Genomic DNA, 23,210 nt, shown 5'->3' on the forward strand with positions numbered 1-23,210 from the left:
TGCCGGGTCTGTGCCACCTCCGGTGAGTGCCGGCAGGAGCTCCCTGCACCGCCCCAGCTGGGGGGCAAAGTCCTCTCCTTTCCAGGTTTATTACACAGGGTAATTGCTGCCGCTGGGCTCGCTTTATTAAGCACCTGCTTTAATATTTCACCAAGTCTCCGTACTCGGTGATCCTTCGTGCGTCCCTGCCGTGGGCCTGACCCTCGGTGCCATCCGCAGGGAGGGCGAGAGGCTTTCGCGTGCCAGGATCAACACCGGTCTCTGATCCCAGAGGAGCCGGGCTCTGCCAGCCGGGCTGCAGTCGGTGCCGGCTGCCCCTGCCAGACCCCGCGAGCCCTGGCACGGTGGTGGCAGTGGCAGCGGATGCCTGTGCCATCCTTCTTGGAAACGAGCCCCCTGGTACCGGCGGAAAAACACATTTCATCAGCGGCAACGCTGCAGAAGTGCAGCGTCGAACAGGCTGGGGTGGTTTTGCCGGGGTGTGGTGGTGGACCCGGCTGGGTTCGCAGCTCCGCTCTTCCAGGCAGGGGAATGCCGGCGAGGTAGAGGAGGAGGAGGAGGGATGTTCCCAACAGCATGGCCGCAGGCTCTCCCGCAGGAATCTGCTCGCTTGCGGCACTGGGCTACTGAACTCGGTGAAAATGATGGAGGTGGCCACAAGGCAGAGCCTCAGGGGACTTGGGCTCTGAAGAGGACCCTGTTAAACTTCCCCACCTCATCATTTCACCAGGGCTTGAAAAATCCCGTTGGAGAAAGGTTGTTTTCCAAAGATGTGGTCTCCTGAGAGAGCATCCCTCACTGCACCGGCTGAGCCAGAGCTGCCGGGGCATGCAAGGGAGCGGGGTCAGGGATACAGTGTTTTACAGAGACAGCCAGAACATAGAGTCCGTACCGATGACGGTGTTTCACAAAGGGTAGATGTGGCCATTCCCAAATTGCAACGTGAATTCACACATCTCCTTGAGAGCTGGGTTGCGTGTCCAACCATCCATCCCTTCCAGAGCTTCTCACGCATGGTCTCGGGATGCCCTTCTTGTGGGACGCCTCAAGATGGGTTGTAGATAGCCATGGTGTGCTCTGTTGGCCACAGTCAGGGCTTTCTGTGGATGCTCTCACCAAGAGGTCCGGTGGCATGGGGCTGGACCACCAGCATCCTTTGCCAGCCCTGGCCGTTCCCCACCTCTTCCCCAAAAGGCCGGCGTGCGGTTAGGGTGACCTTGGTGGCTATTCCCTTGAAGACAGCGCCTGGCCTTGTTCATCTTCCCATTGCTCAACAGCGGAGGGTGCCTCCCAGCCGCGCTGCGCTGTTAGGAAACGCTGGTGATAGCCCCATTACCTTTCGACCTACTTAAGCTCTTCTGTACCCGTCCTGCTAATTACAGCTCAGCTTTTTCAGGGGAAGAGGGGCTGGTTCGACCGCAGCCACCTCCCACACCCTTCCTGGGGCTGCTCACGCAGGTCCCTGGGGGGACACACACCACATCTTCCTAGTGCTCCCTTGCCCTAGGCTGTTCCTCCAGCTCGGTGGAGCCTCCCATGACTAACAGGTTTTGAGATAATTGTTCCACTCCCTAATCTCATCTGCAGAAGATTCATGACATTGTTTTCCAAGTGCCATGAGCCATTTCCAGGGGCTCTAAGCCCATGAGGGATGTGATTCATCCATGCTGCTCCCACAGGTACTTAATCTTCTCCAAAACAGCAAGGCCTTCTTCCACGGCTATTATCTCCTTAGCAAACACCACCCAGGCAAGCGCCTAACAGGGCACTTTTGTCTGTTCGGTGCTGATGGAGACTTGTGCCAGCGCTTGCTGCCTCGCACAGGCCATGGGGTATAGTCCTTCCCCGGGAGCAGTTGTCTCGGGAGAGGGGACCATGGAGCTGGGACCCCCTTGGATGTCACTTGTGAGTACCTACCATGGAGCATCAAGCCCATGAGAGAGGAGATGCTGGAAACGTCCCTCGTTAACAAAAGCAGATGGGGCTCCTTCTCTCCCACACCATGTCCTCAAAGAGCCCTTGGGACGGACGTGGGTCCATCCTTCTTCGCAGTGAAGACGTGGGACACTGGAGCCCGTTGGCATCTGGGGCTGGAGACAGTTCAGGGGTGACAAAGGCCGTTGCGCTGCCTGAAATTAACTCTCGTTTTGACCCAAAGCGTCTTGCAGAGGACAGTGATTAATTACTCCCAGCATCAAATATTTGTGTCCTACCACTGAACTCGTACTGTTCTACTGGTTCTGGTTGGACTTCGCTGCCGGAGCGGGATCTCTCTATTATCGTGGCTTTCTTCTCTGGGGAGGGCAGATCCTCGGGTGGCTGTGATTCAGCTAATCCAGGCTCAGCTCCAGGAAGCCTCTCCTGCACTCAGCACTTTAATGTCCCCATGATCTTTCCCCAAGCCCAGGGCATGGAAACCAGGTCTTTCAAAGCCCAGCCTGGAGGCACTTCCCACGGCATGGCCAACCTGAGCCACAGTCGCCCAAGGAGCCACCTTAACTCCTTGTGCTGGGATCTTCTCCCCCTTCTCCCCCCAGGACTTTCCACCCCTTGTTTCCAACTTACTTTGGGCCATGACCGAGGACTTTTTTGGGGGCTTTCCTTATGTCTTGCTGCTGTAAAACACAGGCAACCGTTTGTGCCCATCATCCTGTGCATCTGATGCCACGTTGGTGGGATCAGCCTGAGTCCCAGGCTTTGATCCTCTGTCTGCGGGGGGGTTTCCACGTGCCTCAGCTGGATGATGGGCACAGCCCAAACCTCTCCCCAGATCCTGGCAGGACCTCTCTGCTCTTGGGGTGCTGCGACTGGAGCAGCTCCTTCGGGGAGTACCAGGGCTGCTCCCCAGGACAGCGTTGCTGGCAGCATGGAGCATCCAGCCGAGCGCTGACCCCGGATCTGGCTCTTTGCGAATCCCCTCGTCTTCGGAAAATTCCTGCCTCCGACTTGTTTTTTTCAGGTTGCGCAGGATCCCCAGGTATTTACAAAACACGGCTCCGCTTCCAACTGCCTTCATGGCTTCGGGAGAGGTTTCACCTTCTGGGAAGCCGCTCCCTAGTCTGACCTCGAGCTTTTCCGCCCCGGTGAGGACCCCGTGTCGCCGTGCCCGCTCCCCCACGCGGCCTTGGCAGCTCCTTCGCCAGCTGGGCTTTCTGCACCACGGTTCTCCAAACAAGAGCTGCTTTTGGGCTGCAGGGACCTTGCTCCTTTGGTGTGGCTGGGAAGCATCGGTGACACTCCGAAGTGCTCCCAGCTCCGCTAATGCCTGGTACTCTGCATCCCCCATCTCCTCGGGCACGTGTGGTACCTATGCCAGGCTTGCTTTGCCAGCCCATCATCACCCTCTCATCTCCCGTCTCTCCTGTGCTCATCACAGGGCATCTACCTCGATATTAGGGTGATGGGGACAGGGCAAATGTGCCTCCCCCTTGGCCACGAGACAGATCCCAGGGGAATCCGGCTGGGCCACGCTCCAGGTGACGTCCTGCCGCCTCTGCCCCCAGGGGAGAGGGCAGTAGGTCACGGCAGCAGTGACCTGGTTCCCGTCCCACGCCTCCGTCCTGCCGGGGAAGGCGGTTGCAGAGCAGAGCGTGTCACCAGCCCCAGGTTGCTCAAGAGAGTTGGGGCCAGGAGGTAGAGGAGGAGCCCTCCAGCTGAGACAGCAGGAGGAATTTGGGGGAGGCAGACGATCATGATGCTCCTGGAAGGTGGCCAGGGCGCACCGGTGCTTGCAAGAAGCGCTCTGGATGGCTCCGACCTGCAAACAAAAGTGAGGTTATGCTGTCCCTGCTGGGAACTGTGCTTCTCACGCAAGGTGGTGGGGCTTTGTGGCAACCACGAGCCCAGGACCGCGGGTGGTCGTCCCCCCCCCGAGCTTGGGGACAGCAGTGGGGACGTGCCCACGTGGCACGAGGCTGGAGCCAACCTCGGAGCGTGGCAGCAAAGAGGACCCCGCGCTGGGACAGTCCCGTGGAAAGGGCTGGCAGGGTGGGATGGAGGAGGCAGGGGACATCCTCCAGCACAGGCTCTGTAATGGGTGGGAGCGGGTCTCCACCACCAAACTGGTACAGAAGAGGGTAAATGTGACAGCAAGTGGAGCTGGGCTTGTCCCCACTGTCCCCTGCTCACCCCCCCGCCTGGAAGGGGGCCAGGGCAAGATGGGGGCCAGGGCCAAGCGCTGGAAAGACGGCCGAGCGCAGGGGGACAGGAGCCTGTCCCCGCCAGCAAGACGAACAGCCGGGACCAAGGACGTGGCTGTCATCTCACCAGGGACACGGAAGAGGCAGGACGTCTCGCCAGAGAAAGGCGGGGGGCGGGGGGGAGCGGGATGCAGCCCCCCTGGGTGCTGGGGAGGGGGAGAACAGCAAACCGAAGGCCAGCGGAAAGCACCCAAAGAGTGGCGGGACACCAGGCGTCGTTTCAGGTGGCCTCGCCGTGTGCGTGGCCGCCGTGCCCCCTCGTGGCAGCAGGACACAGCTGGTGGCCCCGGGCTGGCGTGGGCAGGAGCCATGCAGAGGCTGAGCCCGGGTGCAGGCAGGGATGGAGGCAGGGATGGAGGTGTTGGGTACCATGAGGTGCCCCGGCAGGGTCACCTCATCCCACCCAGAGCATCCTTCTGGGGGTGCAGCACCCCAACCCCGGCTCTGCTGATGCTGCTCGAGGCCAGACGTGCCCCGGGTCCCCACCAAGCCTCATGTGGCAGCCCACGAACCTGCCTCCGCTCGCAAAGGAGTCTCTGGCATCCCGCCACCCTCTCTCCCTCCCGGGAGGGGCTGCGCCTGCCTGGTGTTTTTTTGGCATAAGCCACTTGCGCCACGGCCAAGCCAAGCACTTCAGGCGCCGCTCAAGGGCAGCGAGTGCCCAGGGCCGGGCCGGGAATCCTGGAAATATCACCAAGGCTGCAAAAAAAAAACCCCAGCTGGAAAAAAAATAAACAGGGGTTGGCAGAGGGCTTTGCTGAGGACACAGCCGCCTCAAGTCCTGCTAAACCGCTTGGGGAGGGGCATTCCCCAGCACCCTGCCTCAGTTTCCCCCAGCAAGCCCTCGGGAGCAACAGTCCTGGGGTTGTCACATGTATAATGTCACTTTGGGTACCTGGGGCAGGTGCAGGGTGTCGGGAAGATGCTTTCCTACCCCTTTCTCCTTCCTGCTGTGCACCTGAGTGGCTCAATGTCACCTGTCGTGACCTCTTCATCCTCTCTTTGCAGACCCAAGTCAAGCACCCAGAGAGGCAGACCATGTCTTGGGGCACCTCTGGGACACCTGCAGCTCTTAGCATGGTATCTTGCTGTCCCCAGAGCCACCCGGGAACATCTCAGGCACATCGAGAGCTGGGGCGGGCTGGTGCTGCCCAGCTCCTCCGAGGCCACCGGCGTGTCCAGCCTCACGGGAGAGGGACAACCCCAGGCAGAGGTTAGCCAGGAGGAAGGAGCTGCCCTGCCCAGTGGAGTTTTTCTTCATTCCTTGAAAGCCGCAGAGACCTGCTGTGCGGGATTCAGGGCTGGAGGCAGCGCCAGGGCAGCGCCGAGGTGGAGCTGCCGTGATGGATGACGTGACGTTGTTCCTAAATGCCTCTACCACGGGCGATAGTGCCCAAAGCACTGCAGCTGGTAGAGGAGGATCCTCCGAAATGGTACCCACCCACCATCTAGCACCCACGGGGAGCATCGCAGCCAGCACCCAGCGTGGGTTTTAATCCGTGCCTGGGATGGCATGAGCCACGCTGGGCCAGGAGGTGGCATGTTCCTCCCTGCACATCTCCCAGTCCCCCATGGGGACAGGCAAAACCTGCCCTCGCTGCAGTTACATCATGAGGCAGCCCGGCTCTGCCAAGCACGGGGAGATGTTTCCAAGGCTTGCAGCTTGGCCAGGGCCAGGTTTGCAGGGGGCAACGTGGCTGCTGTGCCCTGGACCCACTCCGCGAGGGGTTATTACCCTGCCTCGGACCCAGGTCTGGGTCTGGCTAAAATCCCCCAGGAGGGGTTTGTAAGGGAGAGGTGACGTTTGAGATGGGGCATATACTCTTGATTTGACTGCGCCATGGCCTTGCGCTCGAGCCACCGCTCCTGCCCTTGAGCGTGCAGCCTTGAGCCTGGCAGCAGTCCTCGCTCCTTCTGGCAGGGTCCCCCCTGGGTGTCCCAATACAGAGGGGATCACACTGTCCCTGGGAGGGACGATGGTGCCTGCAAGCCACAGGGCTAGCTGCTGCGGGCCCAGTGCTTGCCTCAGGCAGCAGGGCTGGGGATGCAGCAGGAGGGCTGCTGGCTTGGCCCAAGGGGGGAAGTACCACATCGCCCCAGCCTCTCGGGGCTCCGCAGGGGATGGGGACACCGGGCTTCCCAGGTAGGGCCAACCCTGGGACATCTCTGGCAGCACCCAGGTCCTGCTCAGGACCATGGCGACAGCTTCCCCAGGGATGCTGGAGGGAGCATCACCCCTTCCCTCCTGCCACCGCCCTTGGCACTGCCTGCTCCAGCCCATGCCATCAAGAGCCTCCAGCATCCCAGCCCAGCAGCGGGGTGACCCAGGCGCAGGGACAAGGGACGCTTGCAGCGTGTCAGATCACTTTATTGCCACAGGGGTCATGGGCCAGACCCATTTCCCAGATGGGGTCTAGGTCCAGCCCCTTGACCCCTCTAATACTGTCGAGAAGATGAATCCCGAGTATCCACACCCACACATGGGCGCTGAGCATCCTCCATCCCGGCCACCGCAGAGCAGCTCCGGGGCATCACTCCCATCCTGCAGCCTGCAGCTCCGGGAGCTGGAGGCCAGCAGGGAAAAGCAAGGCAAGACGGAGGGTGCAGAGCATGCCAGTCCTGGAGCAGCAAGGGCTGCCACCACGTCCTGCCCTGGGGGCTGCCGGCGGTGGGGAGCAGCACGAGGCCCCTCGGCCCCCTCAAACCTCCATGCCGGGTGCCCGCCCCAGGCCCAGCGCCTGCACCAGGTCATCGCTGAGCCCGCTCTTCAGCGTCCGTCTCACTGCGGGAAGAGGAGAGCGTGGCACTGGCAGCGTGAGCAGGGCTGGCTGCCAGGGTCCCCACGCACTGGGTGCCTGCCCGGACATGGTGGCCCTGGCATGCTGGGGAGGGGAGGGGTGGCAATGGGGTGCAGGGGCATGGTGTGGTCTCAGGGTACCTCCTGCTGTGGCCTGGTGGGCTCAACATGGGAGGTCAGGGGTGGCCAGTGGGGAAGGAGCCAGGCAGGGCACGGGGACAAGGACACAGAGATAGGACAAGGCACGGGAACAGAGGCACAGAGATGGGATAGGACACAGGGACAAGGACAGAGATGGGACAGGGACACAGAGATGGGAAAAAGCACCTGGGCAGGGACACAGAGATGGGACAGAGCACAGGGACAGGGACAGAGCACAGGGACAGGGATGGGACTTACAGGACTTCCTATTGCCGCGGGACCTCCTGCGCTCCTTGTTGGCGCAGGGCCGAGGGTTGGCGTTGTGAGTCACCGATTTCACCAGTCGGTCCATGATTTCATCCGAAGCGTCGTCTGGGGAGCTGGGAACGTCCTCCTGGGCTGGAGAGCCCTGGGCTGGAGTGGCGTGTCCTGTCCCTGCATGGGGACAACGGGGATGCTGGCATCAGCCATGCCCAGCCAGCCAGACATGCCTTGAGTGCCTCTGCCACCTCGCTCCTACCCCGGCTGGCCCGGCTGCGGCGGACAGGGGCATCCGTAGGGGAGGTCAGCAGGCTCTTCATGCTCTCGTGACCCGCTTCCATCTGCTCCTCGGGGCCGCTGGACACCACGGCGGGCGGTGAAGCAGCCTCGGCGATGCCGGAGAACTTCTCGGTCTGCAGTGGGAGGAGAGGCAGGTGTCGGGGACCTGGGGGGCATCACCTGGTGGTGGCAACCGGCCGAGCGTCCCCGTACCTCAGTGATGAGCCGTCCCCGGGTCTTGTTGCGCTCGCGGTGGGCAGCCCGTTTCTTCTGCTGCTGCAGGACACGCTCCCGGCAGGTGCGGTACTCCAGGGCGAACTCCCGCAGCAGCTTGCAGATGGGTGTCACCTTCACGTCCCGCGCCGCGCTCGCCGGGTACCCCAGGTACAGCAGGAAGGAGCGAAACCTGCGGGGACGTCGGTCACAGTGGGCCACCAACAGGACTGCGGCGTTCCTGCCGCATCCCCAGGACCTCGAGCCACCGACCTGTTGAGGACGCGCCTGTGCACCACCTTCAAGACGACAATGCGCTGGGTGCTGTCCTTGAGGAAGTCTGTCAGCTTGCTCTTCAGCACCGGCTTGGTCTCATGCTTGGCAATCACCTTCAGGTTGTCCCAGGAGGCCCTGCACCTCCGCTCCAGCTGCATCAGGCTGTTGGCCAGCTCGTCAAAGTCAACCTGGAAGAGCGAGACATCAGCCCTCGGCCATGCCGGTGGAGCTGGGTGGCCATGGGACCCACACCCTTGCCTTACCCTGGTGTCATCTGCCTTGCCTCACCTTGGCGGAGCGGGTGATGGAGGCAATCTCTGAGTAGAGGTCAGTGGTTTCTGGGAACTTCTCTACCACCATCTGGCAGAGATGGTGGAGCAGGGACTGCCGGTGCACCGTGTCCTTCACTTCCGAGACCTTCTCCAGGTAGCCCAGCTCAAAGCCTCTGCTCTGAAACCCCAATGGACTCAGCAGGGCCTCTCCATCCCTCCTCCAGCAGACCTCCAGTCTGCAGACCCACTGGGCCCCCACCAGCTCCACCCAGCCTCAGGCGCTGTCCCAGGCTTCCCACGGTCCCTCTTGGGTACCCATGCACCATGGCTGGTCCTGCCCTTGCAGCACTCAAGACAGGGCATGTCCCTCCACACCCTGCTCCTCACCTGGGAGCCATTCAAGAAGTTGCCCATGGCCAGCAGCGTGGCCAGGATGCACTTGAAGGTGTAATTTCTGGCCAGCTGCTCCATGCCCATCTTCAGATCAAAGAGTGGCTCTGCAATCTCCTGGGCGAGAAGAGAGGCAGGTGAGATCCCTTGGCCACCCACCCTTGGGAGCTTCAGCATTCACCCTTGCCCATAAGGACAACCACCTCATGGTCAACCCAAGCCCATGCTTGCCTTGGGGACCTGCAGCTCGTCCCCAGCCAGGACAGCACCTTCTGTACTTGGACATGGCTGGTCCCCACCAGGAACATGCTTGGCTCAGCGCTCAGCACTGCTGGGGCTGGCAGCGGTGGGAGGGCGGAGGGCAGATGGGGTACATGGCTCTGTACCTGCTCCAGGCTCTCGTAGTCCAGCTTGAAGGCCCAGAGCTGGAGCCTGGCCGTGAGGTCGCTGATGGAAGACAGGGCGAGCAGGAACTGCTCCGCAGAGCCCAAGGGCACATCAGGGTTGGCCAACTGGGCCTCCTGGATCTTCTGCTTCTCCTCCTCGGTCGGGACCATGGTCAGGATTTTCTAGAGCAGGCAAAGAGGGATGTGTCAGACTCCAGACACGTCACCATGGGATGTGTCACCCCAGGGCTGGCAGCATGGCATGGAGGCCTCCTGGCCAGGGGAAGCGACCTGCAGGAGGACCTCAGAGGGGCCGAGCTTCTCTCGTGCTCACCTCAATCCCTTCCTTATTGACCGCGAACTCGTCAAAGTTGAGCACGGCCGTCTTGATGATGTGCACGGGTGGCAGCACCGTGAGGCCAATGTTGATGGCGTTGCTCCTCTTGGGGTCCAGCACCACCACCACCTTCTTCCCATCGATGGCCTTCTGCAAAGAGGACAAGATGGATGGGGACAGCCAGGCAAAGGGCTCGCCTTCATGAAAACTCCGTGGACACGGGGAGCCGATCAGGGACCCGGTGGTGAGCCAAACAGGGACCCGGTGGTGAGCCAAACCTGCGCGCTGCCCATCACCATCCCCACTGAGCCTCCGGGCTGCGGGTACTCATCCTTAGCATAGGGTAGGGGTGATGGTGCATGCCTAGGGTCCCCACAGGAACTAACAGCCTTCCTCCCACCCCTCAAGTCCCTTTGGCTGATGGGTGCCGGCCCCGCTGGTACCTTTGAAGTTGGCACTTCCTTTGACCGGGACTCAAAGAGGTGCTCCAGTTTGGCAGCATTGATCTCGACGTTCTGCAGGGACGCCCACAGTGTTGCCTGGCCGAACCTGCCCGGCCCCACAGTGCCATCCAGCTGCTTCAGCTCCTTCCAGAAGAGCTTCACTGTCCTCTTTTTCTTGGCCTGGGAGGGGCCATCTGTTGCTGAGGGGCCTGGCAGCCCTGGGGGGGGCGGGCAACCGGGGACCACAGGAGGTGGAGGTGGAGGTGGTGGGCAGCCAGGGACTGCAGGAGGTGGAGGTGGTGGGCAGCCAGGGACCATAGGAGGTGGAGGTGGAGGTGGCGGGCAGCCAGGGACCGCAGGAGGTGGAGGGGGAACCATGAGAGCTCCAGCGCTCGTTGCTTCAATGCCAGGAGAGAGGAAGGAGCCGTTGGCCATGGGCCCCGTGTCCAGGATGTCAAAGTCTTCTTCTTCCCCCAAATCAGTGAAGTCCAGGTCCTTGATCTTCAGCTGCACGGGGCTGGCCTCCAGGCGCTCCCACGTCAGCTCCACATCTTTCTTGATGGGCATCATCCCGGTGTTCTCCAGCTCCTGCGTGTGGGTCTCAGCATCTATGCTGGACATGGCACGCGCCAGCTTGGCGTGGGCGCTGGCCACTGGCCCGTCTGGAGCCCTGCCACGGAGCCAGGCACCCTCCTGCTCCTGGCTGCCACCTCCCTCGGCATCCATCTCCACCTCACCCTGGACCAGGGGCGACGACTGGACCTCGGGGAAGACCTTCTCCCTCCCCGGCTCTGAGGAGCCCTTGGCGTAGAGCATGTCCAGCATAAACTTGGTGTCAGAGGAGATGGTGCTGCAGGAGTCGGTGGTGTCCAGCCGAGCCAGGCGAGACCCTGCAGGGAGAAGGGGAGAGGCTGGGACAGCCTGCTTAGAGGGGGCAGATGCTGCTGGGCTGCACATAGAGTTGGGGTCCTGCTCCCCAGTGGGGTGTGCTTGGATGCCGGCATTCGGAACGGGATGGGGAGGTACCATCCAGCTCCACCATGGCTCTGGGTATCACAGGCGTGGGCTGGGGGCAGAGGGGCCACTAACACCCACCCCAGGGACCCTGATGAGCCCAGAGCCGGGAACACACGCCCCGGCAGCACCTACTTATGCTGGGTGGCTCCATCCCAGGCTCAGGGGTGCCACTCTCCCTGTCCCATGCGAGAGCGGTGGGATGCTCCAGCGCAGCATCGCCGAGGACATCGAGCCGTCCCTTGGCCATGGAAGAGATCTTCTCCTTCTGGGCTGCGGCCAGGTTCTCCAAGAAGCGAGCTCTGCGAGACAGGTTGGACATTGGCCAGGAGCAAGGCAGGGATGGGGACGACGGGCAAACCATGCCATGCCACACTGCAGAGCCAGCCCCGCAGCACAGAAACCCCCTGCACTGGCCACACCGCATCAGGGACCTGGAGGATTCAGCCTCTTCCAAGCCCTGCAGAGAGACAGGCGATGCCACCACAGCTCAGGGACAGGGAGGCCGCAGGCCCATGGGAGCCGAAGGCTTGTGCCGTCAGGGTGCCACTGTCACCTGTTGGTCCCAACGGACCTGGTGCTCGCTGCGACCCTCATCCAAAAGCTGCAAAACCCAGGAGGGTGCCTGGGCAGAGACTCGTGGGGACCCTCCTGCTCCTCATGCCCTGCGTGGCCGGAGCCCAGACGCCTCCAGCCGGGCGCTGACCCGAGGAAGCACACGCCTGGAGACACACGCATGCCTCTACTTACTCAAACTTCCTCAAAATAGGCTTGTCCCCATGCAAGGAGGGGGCATCCTCCCGCCTGAGGGAAAACAGGGGTTAGCCCCCACTGCCGGCAGCCCCCCGGGGTTTGTGCCTCCTGCACGCACCCGCCTGGCAGCCCTCCAGCATGGGACCCTCGCCCTGCCATCACCCCATGGCCCTGGGGTTCATGGGGAGCCGGGAGAGCCCCAGCGAGTCCCCTCCTGCCCGGGCACTGCACGGCATTTGGTGCTGGCGAGACAGGGCACCGTCTCCCCCCACCAGAGCCACCCAGTTTGCCACCAGGATGGCGATGCCAGCCCCGGGGTGGGCTGTGCCACCCCCAGCAGGGACACCTCACCCCAGAAGTGTGGGGGGGGGAAAATCAGAGGGTGCCATCACCCCGTGGGGGATGCTGGCGATGCAGGGAGCGGGCTGGGGTCCCGCAGGCAGGGCTCGGAGGGGAGAGGCGAGGGATGGGGGCAGCGAGGTGGGTGCGATGGGCAGCAAGTGGGGCAGGGCACTGCCCGCTCCCGCCGGAGCATCACGCCGGGAGGGAGCACACGCGTGCAGAGCCCAGGCACTTACCAGACAGGGGCAGTTTGGTGCAGCCTGCAAAAGGAAAGATAGAAAGAGTGGGCAGAGGAGAGGGCAAGCGTGGGCAGAGAAGAGGAGTGAGGAGGAGCTGGAGCAGAGCTGTGCGCGCCCGAAGGATGCCCTGGAGCCCCTGGCTGGACCCTCTCAGATGCCCGCTCCCCCGTCACACTTCTCTCCAGCTCCGGTGCCTGCCCAGACCCTGTTTCTCCCAGGACAGGCACACCCCACGCTCCTGGGAGCCCCCACTGCTGCCCTGGGGGGACCCCCTCTGTACCCAGCCCCTCCTGGCTCCTTACTTGTAGATGCTGCGCTCGCCCGGGCCTGGGGGCTGCTCCTTCTCAGCCGGCGGGGAGGCCAGGGCCAGCCGCACGCTGGACGCGCTGTTGTAGACGCTGCTGGGACAGGGTCTGGAAGAAGAGGTGACAGGGACTGAGAGCAGGTCCTGCGGGGCTGCCCTCCACCCCGGCACCGGGAATGGACCTGAATGCTGCTCATGCCGCATCCCGGCATCTTTGCCATCCTGGGAGCATCCCCGCCACCGGCCACCTCCAGCCGCACTTACTCTGCTGGGCTGCTCGGCACGGGGACAGCCGGGGTGTCCTCGGTGGGGGCTCCTTTGGGGTGCCAGGGGACCCCAGCAGTGGCTGGGCATCAGGGCCAGGCTCCGGGCAGCTGCCCTGGGATCGCCACCCACGCCGGCCCTCCTCTGTCCTCCTCCGCTCCTTGCGCCCTCCCGGGGGTGGCTCCTCCACCCCATCCTCCAGCTTGAGAGCACTCTGCGGAAGGACCGGGGGGGCATGGCACCAGGCACGGCACCCCTGCCACCCCACGCACCCGCCCTCCCCGCTGCCACGGGACGTGGCACGTGGCCGGATCCCGCAGGAGCCCCGCTCACTTCGTAGAGCGTGAACTGCTGCTTCAAGTCGAGGTCGGTGCCCTTGCTGCCCAGGTACCGCTGCACCACCCGCTCCATGCCCTGCTGCTCCAGGCAGTCCGTCACGTCGTAGAAGGTGTCCTGGTCTGGGAGGGCTGCCAGCGTCTGAGCAGGACCAGAGGGACGCTGCTGGGACCGGTGTGACCCACGCCGAGCCCCGCCACCGTGGCACCGTGGCCATGCCCTCCCACCCCCCTGGACCTTGTTGATCAGTGTCATGGCGAACACCAGCAGCTCCGTGTCAGCCCCGTTGCGTTGCTCCAGGATGGCCATCAGGTTGGACCATGGGCACGTGCCTGAGAAAATCAACAGGCGAAGGTGACACGCGGGCCACGGGGGGGACACCGTCCCCCAGCGTGGACCTCGCGGGCAGCTGGGTCTGCACCCACCTCTCGCCCTGTCCACGGCGTTGACGGCGTGGATGAGGAGCAGGGCGTTGGGCTCCGTGTACTCCACGAACACCAGCAGCAGCTTCAGCGCCATCTTCACCACCAGGCGAAACTGGGACAAGGGACGGCAGCTGGGACGGTGGCAGGGGGCTGCCAGCGTGATGCCGAGGCACTGCGGGGTGGCTGTGCCCACACCCCGGGGCTGAAGGCTTTGCTGTGGGGCCAGGGACCAGCCTGCAGCTGTGATGCTGATGGCCGAGGGGCACCGGGAAGGGACCCAGAGCAGGACCCTCTCTTACTCAAGCTCTGTGCCTGGGAGCACGGTCACATCAGGACAGGGAGCTCTGGGGACCCTGGGTGATTTCCAGATGGGTGGGAGCAGGACCCAACACATCCAAAGGTACCAGGGCACCGAGCCCGAAGGCAGAGGGTGTGGTAAATCCCCCGAGGGACGGTGCAAGGGAATAGCCACAGGCAGGGAAAGGGGGTGCAGTGGGGGGCACAGGCAGCCCCCCAAGAGCAGCAGGGGCTTACCGGGCTTCCCGACAGCGTGTACAGCCACTGGATGGTTTCGTTATGGTTGATGACACCCTGCATCCCATCCACGAAGAGCATGATCTGGCTCAAGGCTGCAAGGCAGAGAGAGGGCAGGGTCACGGCGCGGCAGGCAGGGCTGCAGCAGGCAGGGGTAGGGCTTTCCCATCCCTGCGCAGCATCGCCACGCCAAGGGCAAGGTCTGGCAGCTGCCTGCAAGGTAGCCCAGGCAAACTTGCTGGCTTGCCCCCACTGAATGCCAGCCTTCCTCCCCGGGGATGAGAGGTACCCTGTACCCAAACACCAACCCCGGAGGATGTAATTCTGGTAGTTCTGGTCGGCCTCTGCCCCGACTTTGATCAGGCACGTCAGCCCATCCAGGTTCACGAACTCCGGCACCAGGTCCTTGTCCTCCTGCGGGGCAAAGGCCAGGCGTTACCGCAGCGTGGGGAGGCAGGGGCGGGCAGGCAGCCCCCGGGGGAGCCCCCCCCAAGCCCCCAACCGCACCGCCATCACCGTACCTGAAAGAGCTGCTTGAGGGAGAAGAGGGATCGCCGCAGCTCCGGCCCCTGCGAGTTGTACAGCTTCTCTGGAAGGAAAGGAGAGATGCGGTGTGATGGCCTGGCGTGCAGGACCTCGCTGCTGAACCGAGGCTCCAAAATGCTGCCGGCTGCCTGGGAAGGCCCTGCACCCTGACTCAACCCCTGTGCCATCACCCCAGGAGGCCGGCACTGCCTGGCTGTTGGACACGCAGGGTGGAAGCAGCTGCAGCTCCACAACTACTTATTTCAGCCCTGCCACCTTCCTCTTTCCTTTTTTTGCTTTTTTTTTTTTTATGCCCAGCAATGACATAAATATCCCCTCTGGTTTCCTGTGCAGAACCGAAACAGGAACACGGGCAGCAGGCAGAGCTACTTTTAGCCGTCCCTCCCCAGGCACAGCCCTGGCACGGTCCCGGAGCCCCCAGCAGTCCCGCGGCTTGGGAAGAGCAGCCGGATGGGGATGGGAAGGATGGCAGTGTGACACCGGCTGCTCGGGGACAATAGGACGGTCACCGGGCTGGAGGCTGGACGGAGACTACGTGCTCGTGGGGACGGTGCCTGTGGGCAGGAGCCAGCACGGAGCAGCCGGGGCAATGGGAAGCCGGAAAGCCCTGCTCCAAAGAGCGGAGACCAAAGGCATCAGGAGCCAGCGCTTCCTGCATCCAAAAATCAAGTTATATGAGCATCCCAAGTTATTTGGGTCAGCTTTAGAGCTGTTACAAGCCAAAAGCAAGCTGTCCAAGGAGCCCTCCAGACATGCTGACGAGGGCTCTGTAAAACATGAGGTCCCAGCAGCCTCCTCCGCTTGCTTATCAGCTTGTCAGAGCAGCCGAGAGGGAAAGCAGAGCAGCCTGGGGCTCAGCTGGAGCCTGGGAACCACCGGCAAAGAGCACGACCCCGACCCTGGCCTTCCTGCCCCTTCCCACATCACTCGGCTGCAGCCCTGCACGGCCAGCTGATGCCCAGCCGGCATTGCTCTGCTCAGCGCATGTTTTCCCCCCTGCTAAGGAGAAAAAAGCCTTGAGACTCCCCAACATTTTGCAGGACCTCCGAGCAGGCTGCCCGAAGCTGCGGCAGCGCTTTCTGCTGCGCTCGAGCTATTTGTTTGTGTCCTGCAAAGCTATGTTTAGAGCTTGCCTGAATGACCCAGAATATCTGCAGCGGGCAGTGGGTTCCCAGCCGAAGAGGCAAAAGTCCTGATCTCTGAGGATGGAGGGGATTAATCCAGCGGGTCCCCACCGGCCTCATGGGGACCATGTCCCCTGCATCTTTGGGAGCGGTTATGGGGCGGGAGCAGCCCTGGGCTGTATCGCTCCCTCCCTCCATCCCCAAAAGCCCAGCCAAAACTCACTGCAGAGGCCAAACCCCCGCCATCCAGGGGGGCCGAGCCGCTGGACCCGCACCAGTCTGGAGGAGGGAGCAGCCCCGACTCACCAATGATGGCATGGACTCGGACTGAGAGCTGCGTGCGCAGGATCAGGGTCGGCCGTCTCCCCTTCCTAGGGTGGGGGGAAACTCTGCATGAGCGCCTGCAGCGGGACCACCATTGCCCCTCGCCCGCGGCCCCCGGCACTCACACGCACGTGGGGTCCCCACGTCCCGTCCCCAGAGGGCTTGGGCACCCCACGTGCCTCACCTGACCTCCTCGTAGAAACCCTCCAGGTCATCCTTCTGCTCCAGCAGGGACAAGTCGAGGTCCAGGTAGTGTCCGGAGGGTGAGACCTGCAGCGTGCAGTCCTCCAGCTGGGAATGCAAACAGCCTGGCTCAGCCCCCGTGCCCACCACATCCCTCCCAGCTCCCGGAGGATGAAGCAGCCCTGGGTCACCCTCCCACCCGCACCGAACCCACCAGGCAGCCACATCCCGGAGCAGGGTGGCAGGTCCCACCCTGTCCCCAAGCACTGGCCCCGTGAGGAGATGCCCCGGCCCCCTCCGCCCCAGCCCGGTGGCAGACTGAGGAAGAAACATGGAGCCCCAGGCTGGGAAAAGGCAGAGCGAGGGCAGCCCTGCTACCGCCGGGCTCCTTGGCAATCTCTTGGACGGGAGCCACGGGGAGAGGCTGATCCACTCCCTGGGGCTCCCCTTAGTCAGCTGGGGTGTGACCGGGGCACGATCCGTCACCTCTCAGGGCTAGCGCCTTCGCCTGGGCAGATGAATCGCCTCTGTCTGTGGGGACTGGGTCTGCGGGAACTGCCAAGGCACCCAGCCCGGCCAGGGACACCCCAAACCAGGGCAAATCCCACAGGGATGTCCCCCAGCTGACGCAGCCTCTGGCTCAGCCCGCAGCCACGTGGCATCTTCCAGTGGGATGGGGAAAAGCACAGCCCGAAGCAAGGCGGGGGCGAGGGCATCTCACCCAGAAGTCCACGTACAGCACCCACGGTGCACCCCAGCCAGTGGGCACAGCACCCACAAAGCCCCTGAGCCACCCAGCAGCACCCCACACAGCACCCAGGCAGGTCTCCTGGGTGGGCTCCCGATGGGACAGGGCAATTTGCCCTCAAGGCATGAGTAGAGGCAGAGGGAGGGCAGTGCCTGCCTGCTCGTGCCAGCACCCCTGCCACCCCAGCACCTCTGGTCCCGTTCCTAAAGTGTTTGCAACCCCCCCTCTCCTAGCTCACCCCACCTCCGAGGAACTGATGCTCCTTGCCAAATCTGCACAGCACTGCTGCGTAACCACCTGGGGAGCTGAGGACCGGGGATAAAACCCTATTATTGTGTTTTATATAAAACCCTGCCCTGGCCACCCTCGGGCAGGCTGGCAACCCACAGCAACGCTGGGTACGGCTCCTGCATCTCACTGGGGTTGCTTTCCATGAAAGCTCCATCTCCTCGAGTCACAAGATCGTGCAACAGCTCGCACATATGACTTCACCGTGAGCGTGACGTTAAAACCAGAGGGCAAAGAAAAAAATGCCGCATGCATTAAAATAATTAATGACCCTGACTAAGCCTTGGGATAAGAGGCAATTTGGCAGGGCACTGCTGTTGGGTTGGACGCAGTTGTTATGTTGTTAGTGTCCTGCTCCACCTCCCGCTGTTGCTGGCCACACCAGCCGGCCATGGCAACGTGCACCAAACACAGGCTGCTGGCACCGGGCAAGCGCTCCTGGCTGCCAGCTCTGCCTCTGCGGTGGGTGCCGTTAACGCTGACCCCACGCAGGGTTTGCTTGCTGGGGAAAGCTTCAGTTCCTCAACAGGGACAGGCTCCCCTGGGCATCCCCACATCCTCCTGGGTGTCCCTGTATCCGCCCAAGCATGGGAGACCCCTCCTGCATCCTCTTGGGCATCCCTGCATCTGCCCAGGGAATGGGAGACCCCTCCTGCATCCTCTCGGGCATCCCTGCATCTGCCCAGGGAACGGGAGACCCCTCCTGCATCCTCTCGGGCGTCCCCTCGGGCATCCCCGCGTCTGCCCAGGCATCCTTGCATCCTCCTGAGCACTCAAACACAGCAAAGAACAACTCACAGCTCCAGCACAAAAGCTTTGCCTTCTCTGGGCTGCCAGAGCCCCGGCAAGCCGGAGTTAACATCCCCAGCTCCTACCAAGGGCCGGTGATACATCCCAGCTGGCGGGGGAAGCCAAGCCCCTGGGACTCGACCCCGCGTGTTTCCCGTGTGAGCTTGGCAGCGCTCCCCACGAGGGATGCTCCGAGCACTGGGCCCGGGTTTGGCTGCGACCCCCCTGGCGAGCACCAGCCCCCCGGGATGGAGACAGGTCGTCCCAGGCTCGCGTTGCCCTGCCAAAAATCCCGGGGCGGCACTTCCGCGCCAGGGAGCACCGACTGCCCCAGGGCCGGGGTTACTCTGGTTATTCGGATGAGGGGTTTACACCATGCAGGATCTGAGCCGGGATCTCGGGGCTGTGCTGCTGGGGATGGCACGTTGGGGTCACGGGGTACTGACAGCTCCCAGCGCGGGGTGGCTGCGATCCATCCGCCTCCCGCCTGTAAAACCATCTTAAAAATGAGCTGGGCTTCGAGGGTCATGGGGACTTGCAGGCAAAGCGGAGCTGGGGGAGGAGAGCATCCCACGCTCACACCTCCAGCCCGCGGCTCCTGGGAGCCCCAGCCACCCCGCAGCAGCACTGATGTCCTTCATCCACTGCATGGGGACGTTTTGGGGTCTTGCTGAGGACAAGATGCTGGTGCCAGCCCCGGTGGGGGACACGGACCCCATGGCCTGGCCCAGAGAGGGTTTCCCTGCCTGTGTTAAAAAACCCCCCACTACCTACCCTGATGCCTCAAACCTGAGACACGGGGAAGGTGGAAACACACGGATCCTACCAACATCCAGCAGCTGTGGCTGGCTTTGAAGCTCAGCAAGGACACACATGCCAGGCAAGTGAGTCCCCAGGGAAAGCCGGCTCCCCCCGGAGTGGGACTGTGATGGAGATATCTCCACCTCCGAGATGGAGACATCCTCCACCCACAGCTGAACTCACGCCACCCACCACGGCATTACATCTTCCTGCTCACCCCTATCACGGCATCCCCACACAGGAGGATGCTCCAAGGCCGGGCAGTGAATATCCTCTTTATCTGCCAGCAGCGGAAACACTTTCCCCCCCCCCAACACTTTTTTTTTTTTGCAGTAACCACAATTTCCCAACGTCACTGTGGCTATTCTATGGGGAAATTACAGAAAAAAATATATTATTTGCTCCAGCTGAGGCAAAGCTCGAGGCAGCAGTTAAACACAAGGCACCAGCGGGTCAGAAACGCCCGGCATCACAAGCCTCTGCCCGCTCTCCCAAAACACACAGGGATTGATGGTTTATAGAGCTACACCGCAGGAGCAACCCCAGCCGGCAACCAAGCACATTCACCGCGATTCGGTTTCAGGGCTAAGAGGGGTGTTTATTGCCAGGGCCCTCGGTCACTGCCTCCTGCCCGCTCCTCCCTGACGGATGGCAGCAAGTGGACGGGAGCGCTGCCATTGCCTTATCATGGGAGGGGAAAAAAAATACCCAGGGCAGGAGGGATCTCTGGAGGTCACCCAGAGTTGGCCCAGAACTGCACACTCGCTCGCGCATGTCCCTCTCGAAGCTCCTCCAGCCAGGCTTGTTGCTCATTAACAGATCCCTCGTTTCTCATCAGCAGCGGGAGGACCCCAGTCCTGGCGAGCAGCCGGTGTCCCGGCAAAGCCATGACATGAACGCCTGGCCGCAGCTCCTGTCCCAGGACCCACGCGAGGAACCATGCCGAGAGCCGGGGAGCGCCGGAGGCTGCTGAGCGCTGACACTCGGCTCTAAGCATTCGGCAAAAGGCAGACGGCAGAGTTTCAAAGCGGTTAAGCCGGGGGGGATGGCAGCACTGCCAACGACGCTGCCTTCATGCCTGCCAGAGGTTAAGCAGGCAGAGACCCTCAGTGAAGCCCGCCTCGAGCCGGTTAGGAAACAGAGGACAAGCAGGGCTGGTGGGACAGGGCTTGTGCACTTCACGCGTGCACCAAGGTCGCCCCAGCAGCTCTCCTCTATCAAGCCCGAGAGCTCGCAGCGAGCTTACGGCACCGAGGCCAGCGAGCTGTTTGCTCTTCCCCAGGTTTCCGGGGGAGGAAGGGAAAAGCAAAGCTTCAGCCCGTTGGGTTTTGCAATTGTTTGGAAAAATCCCTAGATTCAGAGGTGAGATAGTGCCGGGGGCAAGGGAGCGCAGTGGCCTTGGGGGACCGAAGGGACAGCCAAAAAAAATCTGCCCTGCCAAAACCTGCCTGCGGAGGTTCAGAAAAGCCCCACGCCCAGCACGAGCATCACCCAAGGGTACTAGAAAAATGCTGGAAAGGAGGAGAAGATAGTATCGGCCTGGAGCTGAACAATGCGGCAGCGGCAAACAAAGCGGGAAGGTATTTTCAAGCACAAACACGCTTTCCGGAAAGCATGAAAAAGTCATCAGCGGCGGGTCACGTTCGGGGAGAGGAAGCACCGAGGGTGTCATGGGGCAGGACAGGCTGTTCAAGGCAGTGATGCCGGCACCAGAAACCTCCTGCTCATCATCTGTAGGCTGTTCCCAGCTCAGGGAGCAGCTTTGCTGTGCCCAAGGAGGGCAAGACCCGGCTGGTCCCCCACGGCAGCTCATCCCCTGGGTGCCTGCGGTTCGGTCCTCCTCCAACGATACAGGGACCCCCAGCCCAGCTCCCTCCCGGCCGTGCATCCTCCTCCCGGTGCTTTGCAGCTCTGGGCACACTGCTTAGCAGGACAAGCCTGGCACCGGGCATCCCCAGCTGAATTTTTTTACAGCCTGTTCCTTGGGAAAAATCCGACTGCTCATTTACTAATTTTAGGGCAGCGAGTAATGGAGCTGAGCGCTACCTGGCACAAAGGGCACCAAGGGAGGTTTCGGCTGGTCATGCCAGGGTGACAACGTCTGCGTGGGTCCGGGGTGCCAGCTCTGAATTTGGACTGAACCAGGTGGTTCAAAGACCGACCTCGCTCCGCAGGGTGTAAATCCCACTGCGGGAGGCTCCCGATGAAGACATCGGCTCATGCAAATGCCAGCCAGCATCCCAGCTTGTCAGGCTGGGACGTACCGCAGCCCTCGCTGGCTCAGAAAGCTCCGTGTAATAAAGGCAGCATGGTTTATAACCTATATAACCTATATAAACCAGGAATCTGGTTTATAAGCCCAGAGCAGGGTCCTAGCCGCTTGCCTGCGATTTTACCAAGGATCATGGGGTGATGCAGGGAAACTACAGAAAAAACATCCAGAGCTTGGCTTAGGCAGAGAACAGAGCCTGAAATCCCAGGATCAACATGCCTCTGCCGGGCACAGGACCTCCTTGCAATGCTCCTGCCCTTGGGAACGCTGCATCCAGCCCCCCCATGCCACCACGGCAGCACCCCGGGCTGGCGATCCCGTTACAGCCAGCTCCTGCCCGGGGAAGGGAACGCACGCCTGAAATTTGAGTTTGCCTCATTCGTCATGTCTCGGGGCTGTTTGTTCCCAAACAAACTCTGTTTAGTCACCGCCTAAAAATCCCATGATGGCGACGACACGGGACGCTGCTGCTTTGCTCCAAGAAAAATGAAAAGGGGGATAAAAGGGAGTTTTTTTGGTGCAGGCAAAGGTCTCACAGCAATCCCCTCTCCCCTGGCAGGCCAGCAAGCTTGGTGCCAGGCACACCGAGCCGATTTCCCCCTCCTGCTGCCCCCATCTCTCCTGTCCGGCTCCGGGCAGGGCACACTCCCTCTGCCTGCCTCGGTTCCTGCCTCCCTTGCCTGCACTCCTGCAAGACAGAGATGCTCAGCCATTGCCAAAGCTCTGCTGGGTCCCACGTTCGTAAGGAGGAGAACAAGCCCGTCCCCATCCTGTAAAGGACGCTCTGAAAGCACCACGCCAACAGATGATACCCAGGAGGGAGGGTCCCCCGTCTCCTCCGCTCCCCAGCCCCTCTTTCCCAGCCTGGATCAGGCCTGAGGACATGCAAGCAAGACACGGCGCCTCGCTTCAGCTTCAGCCTCCTGCCTTCCTCCCGGCCGGAGGAAATTGCTCAGCACGAATTTCCGTGCCGCTCTCCGGAGGGGCGAGGGGCTGGTGGCCCTCCGGCTCCGCTGTCACCTCCCCAAGGCCCACGTGCTGCAGCAAGCGGGGACGCTGGTCGGGTCTCCGGTGTTAGGGAGCCGGAGCGCTCCCGTCGAGGCTCAGCTCCGCTCCCGGTAGCCGGCGTGGAAAGGCGATGCTGGGGTGGGAGCGTGCTGCCTGGCTCAGCCCCGACGACACGGGGATGGACGTCTGCCCTCGTCCTGCTTCCCCCTGCCCGGGTTCCTGCCTGCTCTGAGCAAGCACATCCTCTTCCTCCCCGCCGACTCATCCGGGGCCGGCCGAGAACTGGCATCTCCCACAGGGGCTCACGGATTCCGCCGTGACTCACACCGGGAGCGCTGCCCGGGCTCCGGCGGGGACACACCGCCCCGTCCCTCTCCTCCCCGCTCCTTCCTAGCCGACAATCCCCCCCGCCAGCCCTGCCCGGTGCCTGCCCCGCCCGCCCCCGGCTCCCCCTCACCGGCAGCGGGGCCCCGAGCAGGCGGTGCAAGGCGGGCAGCTGCGCCCCCAGGGCCAGCGCCTCCGCCACGGCGTAAACCGGAGCTCGCCGCGGCTCCGGGAAGCTGCTGCAGCCGAAGGGGTCCGCGTCCTCCAGGTACTGCAGCCGGCACGGCACCGCCGCCTCCGCCATGGCAGCGCCGCCGCTGCCGCCGCGCCGCGCCGCTCCGCTCCGCTACCGGGGGTGGGGGCGGTGAGGCCACGCCCTCCCCGGACACGCCCCTCCCGGCCCCGCCCGGCCCCGCCTCTCTCCGGTAGCGGCCGCTCGGTGCTCGGCGCGCCCTCCCGCGGGCATCCCGGAGGCGTAGCGGGGGTTGCCCGCTCGCAGCTGCCTCCCGTCCTCGGAGGGATGCTCCGCCGGGATGCTTCGTCGGAAGGCTCCGGAGTCAGGGATGCTCCGGGTGCGCGGGGATGCTCCGGGCTGTCC

At 62.8% G+C, this 23,210-nt stretch overlaps 1 protein-coding gene across 1 annotated transcript; it reads right to left on the minus strand.

Annotated features, from left to right (window-relative positions):
• Positions 1 to 6,551: 6,551 nt before the first annotated feature.
• FHOD1 (formin homology 2 domain containing 1) lies at positions 6,552 to 22,851 on the minus strand. Its single transcript, XM_050904076.1, is given in 23 exon segments — positions 6,552 to 6,981; positions 7,396 to 7,572; positions 7,658 to 7,811; positions 7,891 to 8,083; positions 8,164 to 8,354; positions 8,455 to 8,616; positions 8,826 to 8,945; positions 9,215 to 9,397; positions 9,549 to 9,701; positions 9,995 to 10,884; positions 11,144 to 11,310; positions 12,645 to 12,755; positions 12,911 to 12,959; positions 12,962 to 13,124; positions 13,244 to 13,387; positions 13,484 to 13,578; positions 13,672 to 13,783; positions 14,206 to 14,300; positions 14,514 to 14,619; positions 14,727 to 14,794; positions 16,182 to 16,246; positions 16,384 to 16,490; positions 22,746 to 22,851. Coding segments are annotated over 18 exon segments (3,228 nt in total). The 5' UTR covers positions 14,287 to 14,300; positions 14,514 to 14,619; positions 14,727 to 14,794; positions 16,182 to 16,246; positions 16,384 to 16,490; positions 22,746 to 22,851; the 3' UTR covers positions 6,552 to 6,898.
• Positions 22,852 to 23,210: the final 359 nt, after the last annotated feature.

Source organism: Gymnogyps californianus, chromosome 12 (genome assembly GCF_018139145.2).
Source record: "Gymnogyps californianus isolate 813 chromosome 12, ASM1813914v2, whole genome shotgun sequence".
NCBI lineage: Eukaryota > Metazoa > Chordata > Aves > Accipitriformes > Cathartidae > Gymnogyps > Gymnogyps californianus.